Source organism: Bufo gargarizans, chromosome 4 (genome assembly GCF_014858855.1).
Source record: "Bufo gargarizans isolate SCDJY-AF-19 chromosome 4, ASM1485885v1, whole genome shotgun sequence".
Classification (NCBI taxonomy): Eukaryota; Metazoa; Chordata; class Amphibia; order Anura; family Bufonidae; genus Bufo; species Bufo gargarizans.
The window spans coordinates 225,233,783-225,246,821 of NC_058083.1; the positions used below are offsets into that span (position 1 = coordinate 225,233,783).

At 40.8% G+C, this 13,039-nt stretch overlaps 1 protein-coding gene across 1 annotated transcript in view; it reads left to right on the forward strand.

Moving 5' to 3' along the window:
• The window catches only part of MCPH1 (microcephalin 1), a 248,096-nt gene that overhangs the window by 78,355 nt on the left and 156,702 nt on the right, over nucleotides 1-13,039 (forward strand). The window contains exon 12 of the mRNA XM_044290211.1: nucleotides 10,252-10,329. Coding sequence (XP_044146146.1) covers nucleotides 10,252-10,329 — 78 coding nt within the window. The remainder of the gene's footprint in view (nucleotides 1-10,251; nucleotides 10,330-13,039) is intronic.

Genomic DNA, 13,039 nt, shown 5'->3' on the forward strand with positions numbered 1-13,039 from the left:
AAGCACAAGGTATGCAATACTCAGAGACATGGCCAAGGTAAGAAAGGCTGAAAGACGACCACCACTGAACAAGACACACAAGCTGAAACGTCAAGACTGGGCCAAGAAATATCTCAAGACTGATTTTTTTCTAAGGTTTTATGGACTGATGAAATGAGAGTGAGTCTTGATGGGCCAGATGGATGGGCCCGTGGCTGGATTGGTAAAGGGCAGAGAGCTCCAGTCCGACTCAGACACCAGCAAGGTGGAGGTGGAGTACTGGTTTGGGCTGGTATCATCAAAGATGAGCTTGTGGGGCCTTTTCGGGTTGAGGATGGAGTCAAGCTCAACTCCCAGTCCTGGTACAAGCAGTGGTACAGGAAGAAGTCTGCATCCTTCAAGAAAAACATGATTTTCATGCAGGACAATGCTCCATCACACGCGTCCAAGTACTCCACAGCGTGGCTGGCAAGAAAGGGTATAAAAGAAGAAAATCTAATGACATGGCCTCCTTGTTCACCTGATCTGAACCCCATTGAGAACCTGTGGTCCATCATCAAATGTGAGATTTACAAGGAGGGAAAACAGTACACCTCTCTGAACAGTGTCTGGGAGGCTGTGGTTGCTGCTGCACGCAATGTTGATGGTGAACAGATCAAAACACTGACAGAATCCATGGATGGCAGGCTTTTGAGTCTCCTTGCAAAGAAAGGTGGCTATATTGGTCACTGATTTGTTTTTGTTTTGTTTTTGAATGTCAGAAATGTATATTTGTGAATGTTGAGATGTTATATTGGTTTCACTGGTAAAAATAAATAATTGAAATGGGTATATATTTGTTTTTTTGTTAAGTTGCCTAATAATTATGCACAGTAATAGTCACCTGCACACACACATATCCCCCTAAAATAGCTAAAACTAAAAACTACTTCCAAAAATATTCAGCTTTGATATTAATGAGTTTTTTGGGTTCATTGAGAACATGGTTGTTGTTCAATAATAAAATTAATCCTCAAAAATACAACTTGCCTAATAATTCTGCACTCCCTGTATAGTCAATCATTACCCATGGTAAGGGTGGTCAGTGAAAAAAGAAAGTTCTCGACGCATGTTTTACCACCAAACTGGCTTCATCAAGAGGCCCCATGCAGCAATTGCTTTATTGACCTCTGTATTTTTTCGGGGAACTGAGCGAGTGGCTGTTTTTATCTATACCCTGTGCTACTAATAGTAGGTTATAGCTACACTATGTGTTTGATTGTTGTATACTCTTTTTTTTTGTGGCATGTAAGGGACCAGACACATCTGCCCAGTGGCTGCATTTAACCCCATTCCAATATTACAGGATTGGGCCATTTTTTTTATTTGGATTATACATGTGCCTCTTTACAATTTAATGTTATATGGTACATTACCTCTTTAAGGTATCACTGTATGTTACAGGCGGCATTTGGATATAGTGTGGTTTTGGTTGTTCTGTTAATCACTCAGTGAGTTCCCACCTAAAGCAGTACTGTGGGGCTGTGTTTTACCATGCCCCTTCTTTTACCTATTTTTAATGTATTTTCCAATTGATTAAAGATTTAAGTTTTTTATTATTTTTATATGTTGGGTCTAATAGCAGTCTTTGTAGGTAGTATTGTTTAATATAGCTTGGCCCTCTCATTTCTGTGATATTTTGAGGTTCTTATTGGTTATTTAGTTAACCAGACCTGGGAGCCTTCAGAAGGCCCAAGGCTGTCATGGTAACCAATCAGAGTCCTGCATTTTCCCTGTGGGGGCCCTGATTGGAAGGCAGAGGGACCCTCATCCCTTTGCGTAACTCCGCAGATGCTAGGTTGCTTTTGACAGCATCATCTGAGGGGTTAAATGACAGGGTTCGGCGTCCTCACCGATCCCGGTTAATGTGGCCAGGTGCCTGCTATATTATACTGCCCGCACTCGCCATGTATGGAGCAAGATCAGCAGTGAGCTCGCTCTACATAACACCTTAAGCATAATCATGTACATGTACGTGATTATGCGTGAAGGGGTTATTATTACAGAGGACAACGTTTTTAAGGGAACCTGTCACCCTGTTTGGGGCAACTAAAACTTCAGCATGCTGTTATGCAGTTGGAGTTTAGGATTTCAAGCTTGTCCATAGCAAACCTAGAATAGTAAATGTACCGGGAGAAGAGTCCAGGACAATTTTTTTAGATTTTCATGTTCTTTTTTTTATAAAGGGGTGGGCACATGTACTTGATTATTATTTCAGTTTAGTGCATTATTTAATGGCCATACAAATGGTGGTCTAACAAAATATATATATATATAATATTTTTTTTTTTATCATTTTAGTATAACAAATGGAACTTCACTCAGTAGTGAGCTCTACAGTCAGAGTATAAGGCTTGCAGAAATGTCATTACCTATGGTGTTTATTTTTTTGAGCTTATCTGTGTAATGATAGGTACAGTAGTTGCTGCTTTACACATAGTTCTGTCTGTGCTCTGTCATTCATCCATGCAGCTAAAATACACAACACTAAAATGCTAACTTTCTTAAAATATAAACCCTGAACCTGGATCAATCAGCAGACACTCGTGTATTCATAACACTAAGTATCCCAGTGGATCATCACTTCAATATTAATCATTTAAATGACCTTTAAGGGCAAAATAAACAGTACGAAGATGGTGAGACTTGAGGTAGCCCTGAGTGAAAACACAAAAATACCGTCCATATTATAACATTGGATGATATTTCAGTCTTATCTCAATTTTTATTGCTTTTAGCTAGGCAACTCTTACTGATCTATTACATCGCAGTTTATACCATAGAAGCTAATTTCTTATCCTGCATTGTATTTTACAGCAGGTATCACTGATGGGATCTGGTGGTATTTCATAGTTACATAGTACAGTTGGGGGGGAAAACTTAAGTCCATCCAGTTCAGCCAAGGGCTCATAAATGTTATTTACTTTTAAGAACTGGACCTTATATTCCAGATGAGGCCGCACCAGCGCTTTGTAAAGTGGCAGTATCACATCCCTATCCTGCGACTCTATGCCTCTTTTAATACTTGACAATATCCAGGTGACCTTAGAAGCAGCTGATTGACAGTATATGCTGTTATTTAACTGATAATCTACAAGCTCACCCAAATCCTTCTCCACAAGCGACTCTCCGAGTGTTACCCTAGGACAAAAGTTCCTAGCTTTTATCCACATTGAACCTCATTGGCCAGTTGGATGCCCAAACACTCAGTCCTAGTCGGCTTGCAGTTTATGGACATCTTTCATAGGCTGCACAATAATACATAGCTTGGCGTCAACTGCAAAAATAGAAATGGCACTATTAATCCAATCTATGTTAAATAATAGGGGACCCAGCACTGAACCTTGGGGTACACCACTTATAACCCGGGACCATTCTGAAATGGAATCATTTGACCACAACTCTCTGGACACGGTCCTTCAGCCAGTTTTCAATCCAATTACAAACTATACTTCCTAAGCCTATAGACCTTATATTACTGATTAAATGTCTATGAGGGACAGTATCGCAGTGGAGCAAGATTGTCAGGGCTGGCCGAGATATCTGGCAATCAAGCAGCAGGAGAGCATCCTCGGCTTCGGGAACACCCCTTCTTAGGTGTAGACCTCTGCTTGATGAGATTAATTGATTTGCTTATTTCTGACTGAGACTAAATGTAAAGTGGATCTGCTTGCAGCAAATCTGCAGCAGAAATCCAAATGTCAGCGGAGGAGGATGATTTATTTATATTATGTAAAGGAAGCAGGACGAGCATCTTCATTACTTGGGCAAGGTATTCCTTAGGGCTCTTTCACATAAGCAGATCCCGTGCGTGTCATCCGCAGTGTGAAAGAGCCAAGCCGCGCTCCGGACAGCAGAGACACGGAGCAGTAACATGACTGATAATGCTCTGTGCCTCTCTGTGATCTTTTTACTACAAAATCACAGTGAGATGAAGTTGTCACCGTGATTTTGTAGTAAAAAGATCACAGAGATCCGCTCGTGTGAAAGAGCCCTTAGTGTCTCCTCTGCACTCACACAGGTGTCGAAACTGTGCTCGGGCAAATACAATACCTTTACCTGAGACGCAGCTAAGGCTAATCAGTGGTGGGGGAATAAAAGACACACGCCTGAATTTGCAATTATCTGTTTGAATTACTTTTTCTGCCCATTATGAGCGCCCGTACATTTGTGCTACTATTTTGTTTTTGTTTTTTAACCTTTTGATTTTGAGGAGTTTAAGCATGTGACTACATCTTCAGCATGCCCACTTTTCTCACCTGATTTTGGGTGCAACTTTTTAACCTGTGCCGTTTCCATCCATAACAAAGTACTGTTTAGATAGTGGACACTTTGAGGGCATGTTAGTACCAGATGATGGTGAATAGAGTTAAAGCAAACAATTAGATTGCTGTGTAAAATAATGTTTTTATCATTACGAGATGATTGCACGTCTTTGTAACCGCTAGTATGCCCCGTATCATTAATCTCTGACATCAATGTGTTTTCTTTCCTAATGACAGCAGTATTGTTTATTTTGCTTGTGCCACAAATTAACCATCACAGGCTCAGTTGTAGAGTTTCACATGCTTTTTAGAGCCGGGAATAAATCAGTGACAATTGGTGCTAATTCATTCCAAAGCTTAGAATTTCGCTAGATCTCCCATGACCCGAGAGTAAGCAAGTTTCCAAGCAAAATGTACTCTGCTTTAATTGGTTACTAAAAAAAAGTCTTCCAGAATATGACTGTTGAAATATTGGCATATTTCTTATAGTTTTATTTTTAAGGATGCCATATAAAATGCTTTTTACTGCATTGCATCTTCCCTGCTGCTATGTAGCCAGTTAATCCAATTGTGTATTTTTATTTAAAAAAATGTAATATCAGTGTGTACAGTAATAAATCATTGAAAGCCTTTCTGGCAACACTGATTGGAATAAAGCCACTGATGGTTACCAATATCAACCTCAGAATATAACAATACATCAAAAAGGGGTCTATCCTAACTACGGTATATCATCAACCTATCAACAATGCCAATAGCCCCAGTAAATAGGAAGCACTTAATATGTAAAAATATAAAGTTTATTTAAATGTCACATATAGTTAACATACACATCATATAGAGGCCAGATGGGATAAAGCCCCATTATATTGCCGCAGAATCAATGCATATACAGGGTAGACAGACTAAACCTATATATATATATATATATATATATATATCAATATGCCTCTATAGGGTTTTGCTCTATACACTGTAGACCTGACCATCACCATTATGGGTATTTAAAGGGTAGCTGTCATATTTTTTTTTTTATTTGCTAGTTTATTACAGCTAGGCATGTATACCTGAGTTAGTCTGTCAATAATTGCAAAAGATCTGTAAATACATTATAATAACAGCTTTCATTAATGTCCTCTGTCCCTTTCCACTGCTCCCTTAAAAGACAGTTGCTATGGCTCACCTGTCTCCAGCTAGGAAGACGGAGGGGCGGTCCTTCACACTGCATGCCTGCATTAAGCTTCAGAGTGAGGAGGCGTGTCTCTCAGTAATCCAATCTGATTGGCTGGCAAGGAGCTGCAAGTGTGTATGGGAAGTGAGGGAAAGCAGTTTTGGCCTCAGAGAACTGGCAGAGGAGCCATCTTGAGAAGGTCCTCATATTGTAAATGTTTAAACCGCTGTAACTAAGGAAAAAACTCAAGGAAAACAGTGGTATGTGAATAAAGTAAAGATTGCTTTATGCATAATGCTGCTGCAGCAGTAACATATGCAAAAAAAAATAATTTTAAAATGAAATTTTTTTAAATGAAAACATGACTAATTATATTCATTATCTTTCATGCCTTTCTATCTTGGTTCTATATTTGCTCCTGCAGCTGTAAGTTTTTCTATCTATTATAGTATTTTTAGGACGGCTACTAATTCAGTCTAGCTTATATGCTATGTTATTATATATGCTGTTTAGAACCAGCCATCCAGATAGGGGCCGTTGATCACTAACCTGCCTATATTGTCTGAGCGTTGTACTTATTTGGGATAGTGGTCATTATAATATTAATGGTGACCACTGTTTACTGAGTTACATTATTGCACTTTATTTATATCACATTCAGACAAATAGCCATTTTGGAACTATATATTTATGGTTTATATCTCTTGCAGTTGCTGGAGGGGTATAGTAACTATTGGTTTATTATCTTATTATAGTAATTACTAGCTGAAGGACCCGCCCCCTTAACAATGGCCTTTACTGGATCGGGGGCGTGTCCGTCTGAACAGCTCACTCTGTGCTGTCTGAGTGTAAGCTGCAGGGAGAAAGTCACCCTCCCTCCCATCCCTGCAGCTGATAGAAGTTGATTTTTACCTTAATTTTTTTTCAATCCCCTTTGGCTCAGGAGTGGGAGGGGCGTCGCCTAACCAGATCAGGGGCCTGGCTTAGCGGGACCTGGGGGCAAGGTTTTAAGTCTTTTGAGGGTGGACACATTGTGGCAGGAGGCGTGCCTGGGCTCCTACCTACAAGAGTGACGCCCCTCTGGGCACCTTACTGGCTCATTTGCATACCAAATAAACTGGATTTTCTGAGGATAAAAAAATCTATTGCTGGAACAAAGGCACATCTGGAAATAAGGTACGAAGTGCTATAAGTCCATTGCTTTACTGCAATAGCGATTATCCTGGTGACAGATTTCCTTAAAGCTCTCCTACAGCAGTGAAGAAAAATGGCTTGGTTGTTATGGAAACCTGGAGTAAAACTGTGTATGTGGAGACTAGAGAACCTGCAAGCTTCTATTGGCTGATAATGGTCATGTGACCAAGCTTCTACTGGCTAATGCATTTTTGGGGAATATCTCAGGAACGGTACGTCCTAGAGAGCTGAGACCTCGTCTAAAACCTTCCCGGACACCTGATGTACCTGTGTGCCAAATTTCATGGTTGTAAATGCGACGGTGCAGATTCCTTTAGCGGACATATACACACACACACACACACACACACACACACACACAGCTTTATATATTAGATTGGTTTTTTACTGTACTATATGATTTGTATCTTTGGGCCATTGATTTAAAAGGCATATGGATATACATAGGTTTAGTCTGCCTACCCTGTATACAGGGAGTGCAGAATTATTAGGCAAATGAGTATTTTGACCACATCATCCTCTTTATGCATGTTGTCTTACTCCAAGCTGTATAGGCTCGAAAGCCTACCACCAATTAAGCATATTAGGTGATGTGCATCTCTGTAATGAGAAGGGGTGTGGTCTAATGACCAACACCCTATATCAGGTGTGCATAATTATTAGGCAACTTCCTTTCCTTTGGCAAAATGGGTCAAAAGAAGGACTTGACAGGCTCAGAAAAGGCAAAAATAGTGAGATATCTTGCAGAGGGATGCAGCACTATTAAAATTGCAAAGCTTCTGAAGCGTGATCATCGAACAATCAAGCGTTTCATTCAAAATAGTCAACAGGGTTGCAAGAAGCGTGTGGAAAAACCAAGGCGCAAAATAACTGCCCATGAACTGAGAAAAGTCAAGCGTGCAGCTGCCAAGATGCCACTTGCCACCAGTTTGGCCATATTTAAGAGCTGCAACATCACTGGAGTGCCCAAAAGCACAAGGTGTGCAATACTCAGAGACATGGCCAAGGTAAGAAAGGCTGAAAGGCGACCACCACTGAACAAGACACACAAGCTGAAACGTCAAGACTGGGCCAAGAAATATCTCAAGACTGATTTTTTTCTAAGGTTTTATGGACTGATGAAATGAGAGTGAGTCTTGATGGGCCAGATGGATGGGCCCGTGGCTGGATTGGTAAAGGGCAGAGAGCTCCAGTCCGACTCAGACACCAGCAAGGTGGAGGTGGAGTACTGGTTTGGGCTGGTATCATCAAAGATGAGCTTGTGGGGCCTTTTCGGGTTGAGGATGGAGTCAAGCTCAACTCCCAGTCCTACTGCCAATTTCTGGAAGACACCTTCTTCAAGCAGTGGTACAGGAAGAAGTCTGCATCCTTCAAGAAAAACATGATTTTCATGCAGGACAATGCTCCATCACACGCGTCCAAGTACTCCACAGCGTGGCTGGCAAGAAAGGGTATAAAAGAAGAAAATCTAATGACATGGCCTCCTTGTTCACCTGATCTTAACCCCATTGAGAACCTGTGGTCCATCATCAAATGTGAGATTTACAAGGAGGGAAAACAGTACACCTCTCTGAACAGTGTCTGGGAGGCTGTGGTTGCTGCTGCACGCAATGTTGATGGTGAACAGATCAAAACACTGACAGAATCCATGGATGGCAGGCTTTTGAGTGTCCTTGCAAAGAAAGGTGGCTATATTGGTCACTGATTTGTTTTTGTTTTGTTTTTGAATGTCAGAAATGTATATTTGTGAATGTTGAGATGTTATATTGGTTTCACTGGTAAAAATAAATAATTGAAATGGGTATATATTAGTTTTTTGTTAAGTTGCCTAATAATTATGCACAGTAATAGTCACCTGCACACACAGATATCCCACTAAAATAGCTCAAACTAAAAACTACTTCCAAAAATATTCAGCTTTGATATTAATGAGTTTTTTGGGTTCATTGAGAACATGGTTGTTGTTCAATAATAAAATTAATCCTCAAAAATACAACTTGCCTAATAATTCTGCACTCCCTGTATGCTTGGATTCTGCAGCAATATTTTGGGGCTTTATCCCATCTGGCCTCTATCACTTGATTTGATGTGTATGTTAACTATATGTGACATATAAATAAACTTTATATTTTTACATATTAAGTGCTTTTTATTTTCTGGGGCTATTAGAATTGTTGATAGGTAGATAGAGCCACTGATGTCTGATGGCTGTCGTACTTGTAATGACGACCTGTCACCTTTCCTAACATGTTTGTGTTAGTGAATACTCAAGTTCCTCATAAAATAACAATTCTGGAGCACCTTTTTGTAAATCTGCTGTGCCCTTCCTGTTATTCTTCCTAGAAACGTATGTATAAATTTCCAACTAGTTGTTACCATTTCACTTGCAGAAGGGGTTTGTCCCTACAGTCAGATGCTAGCAGCACTGATTTCACATCGTGAAAGTGTGCTGCCACACACCCCACTGGTAGCACCCAAGTGTCAATTTAAATTTTGCAAGTTCTAGGAGTAATAACAGAGGAGTGAACAACCAACAGTTCTCGGAGAAGATGCACCAGAGTGAATTGTCTCTTATATTATGAGAAATATGAGTATTTTCTAAAACCGGTATGTCGGCAGTGGTGACAGGTCCTTCTACCGTACATCGAGCTGGCCTGAAAAAGCTTTTACAGTTTATAAAACAGAGGTCTCGCAGATCAATACAAGGTTATAAAGGGCACTGGAAAGAGTTTAGACTGTACTTAAGGTGGTTGTGCAAACTGCTCACCTGGCCGGACCTTCCAGGCACTGGCTGCCCGCACCGTCTCCTCCTGGCCTGGCGCCGGCTGCGGCGGTGACTGGATCCCATTACATCATGACAAATGTTCAAATGACATAAGGTGATCCGGTCACCGCCATGGCCACTGATTGGCTGCAGGCATGGCCAAACCGGATGTTTTTAGCAAGGGAGCACAAGGAGGAGCATGGAGCCAGGACAGCACCCCTTTACAGTTCCAGCCTAAGCCTAGTGGGGGGGGGGGGGGGCAAAACCCCCTCATTCTTGCACAACCCCTTTAAATTTTAGGGGGGGGGGGGAATTCTGATGTCCTATAAAGAATAGGGATTGTCTGAATACACAGTGATCTTGGAGAACAGCTTTAATGATTCTTATTAGTTATATATCTGTTATTGTTGTTGAAGTGATTGGATTTTAAAGGGAATCTGTCACGTTCCCCCGAGCCCTGCTAAAGATAGTACTACCTCAATAGTGCTGCTGCCCCTGACTTTGCAACACTAAGTTGCATATCCATGCTCACCCCCCATTCCCATGCTGTGTACCCACAAACGGAGTCCTCTCCATTATATGTGCATGCTCATGACTCCTCACAATGTATTCCAGCACCAGTTTGCAGGTGCACATTGAAGAAATGGGGAAGAATATGGATATATAAATTGGGGATCTGAAGTCAGGGACAGCAGTACTCTTCATGTGCCTGGGGGAGATGACAGACTGCCTTTAAAATTCACTTTCTTTGCAAATGCATCTGTATGTCTTGTAGTCATGAAAAAAATACTGTCTTTTTTATGTTTTACCCTTACATATGTCACTTTTTTTGTATAAAGGTGCTGTGGTCTCTAGAACGTGGTCACTGGATGCCAGAGGAACCCTATGAGCTTTCTGATTATTTTCCTGGAGCTCCTGTAAGTCATAGATTTCTTTGTCTTGTGGATGCTTCATATATTTTTTTTCAATCCGTGTATAAAGATAAGTTTGAGTGAATAATGAGTTATAAGCGTGGCAAAGCTCAAGAGATGTTGTAGCCAAGCTTTAGCAGGGCGGGCACAGGCAGTTGCAGCGAGGTGCTATATATACAGAGCCTGCTCATGCCGCTAAACGCTCTGCATAGGACGTTGTTACAGGTTATCCCGCACAATGTGCTGTACAGAGCCTTCAGCGGAGCCTGCTCATTCCGCTAAAAGCTCTGCATAGGACGTTGTTACAGGGTATCCCTCACAATGTGCTGTACAGAGCCTTCAGCAGAGCCTGCTCATTCCGCTAAAAGCTCTGCATAGGACGTTGTTACAGGTTATCCCGCACAATGTGCTGTACAGAGCCTTCAGCATAGCACATCACTGATTCACTACAGCCTGGCATAGCCCATCAGGTGGCACATACATGAGCAGTGACGTGTACTCCTGTCTGTACATCGCTCACTGCGGCGGCACAGTGGAATCCATACCATGCTGACAAGCGCTATAGGCACCTGTACTTCGATTGCCTATTTTGTAAGTAAAAAAGAAAAAAAAATGAGTTTACAAAAATAAATGGTGACATTTAGAATAGTTTTTAATAAAATTCTTCAAAAGTTTAGGTTGCATATGCTCACTCACAGCTTCATAATGAAGCATGATCTGTGGGATGAATCTGTCTATAGTTAGTGAATACTGAAATAGTGAATTTTAGTGGCCAGCACATTTTTAACAAAGGAAAGAATGCAATGTGTATAGTTTATTGTTTTTTTTACATCTTGTTATTTATAGCTTTGAGGAAATAATGAAACACAAAGTCTTAATCACTGGCTATTAAGGTAGTTATGTCGTTATTAACTCTTATACCCCAGCAGGATATTCATTAAAAACTAAAGAACTCAACTTCAAAGCTTAATGACTTGTAAAGGTCAAAATACTAGAACCACAAAGTCATCAGCTTATGCCATGGACTCTAGTATTATGGTAATGCTATGAACTATACAATGTATTAATTTCTAAGAAACGTTGAAAGAATTGTAAAAATGCTTCTCAAAGTAAAACCCAGAGCCTTTTTATTTTATATTTTCCCATTAAAATAGTAGTGAAATAGGAGTAACACAGTACAATAGCCCCATGTTCTAGATAAACTGCTATCGGTGTATTACATTACTATTTCCTCTTGCACTCTTTGCAATTAATTATGTGTAAATTTAGTCCAGTGGCATCTTCAGTGTTTATGAACATTTACAAAAGTGGCTTATTATGGTTCCTTAAAGTGTAACTGTCATGTTTTCATAAAAAAATCTATTTTAGCATATGTTACTGCTGCTGCATTATGCATAAAGCGATCTTTAGTCCTCTGTTCTCCTTTAGCTTTTCCCTTAGTTATTGCTCAAGATGGCTCCTCTGCCAGTTTTCTGCGGCCAAAACTGCCTTCCCTCACTTTACACACACACACACACTTGCTGTAGCCAGCAGCTTCCTGCCAGCAAATCATATTGGATTACTGAGAGACACTCCTCCTCACTATGAAGCCTAATGCAGACATGCAGTGTGGAGGACCGCCCCTCTGTCTTCTGTTTTATGCTAAAGGGAAGATAGACAAGCCATAGAGAAGGTCTTTTTTAAGGGACCAGTGGAGCGGGATAAGGGGACATTAATGAAAGCTGTTATTATAAGGTAATTATAGATATTTTGACAATCATTGACAGACTACCTCAGGTATTCATGCCTGGCTGTAATAAACTAGCAAATATGACAGTTAAACTTTAACCCCATCCCGACCAGCGCCGTAATAGTATGGTGCTGTGGGAAGTGACTTCTCGCCCATTCAGCTGCAGGGGACCGGCTGTTCCCGTTAGCCGAACCCCTGCTGTATGCGCCGGCATCGGTGAAAACACCAATGCCGGCACATTAACCCTCACTATGCCGCTGTTAGCTCTGACCGCGAGGTGTGTGGAGGGAGGGAGTTCCCTTCCCCATCGGGTCCCTGCGCTGCTGTGATGAAGACCCGATGGCAGGGAAGGCAGCCCGATGCCTTCCTTAGGTATCGGGGCTGCCTTCCATGTAAGCCTGTGAGATCCAGCCCCCTTGATGTCACAGGCAGGAAGCTGTAAGTGTATTAGTGTGTAATACACTTACAGCCAATGCATTACAATGCAGAAGTATTGTAATGCATTGTAACAGGGGATCAGACCCCCAAAAGTTGTGGGGAAAAAAAAAGTTTAAATTAAGTTTTGCATATTAAAAAAAAATTCAGTTTAAAGTAAAGTGTCCTTTTCCTAAAATAAAATAAATTAAAAAAAAATAAAAAAATAGGGAAAAAAGAAAAGTAGACATTGCCGTATCGACCAGCCCTATACAAATATCACAGAGTGTCAGGTGAACGCCATAAAAAATAAATAAAAACTGTGTCAAAAAAACATTTTCTGGTCACCTTGCCTCACAAAAAGTGTAATACCAAGTGATCAAAAAGTCTTATGTACCCCAAAATTGTACCAATTAAACAGTCTCCTCATCCCTCAAAAAATGAGCCCCCACATAAGAAAATCACTTAAAAATAAAAAAACAATGGCACCCTTAAACCTATCCATTAAAATCTGCGCTGCAAAAGCCATATAGCACTGCTTCCGTTCCTGTCATGTGCCCCACAGCAGTTTAC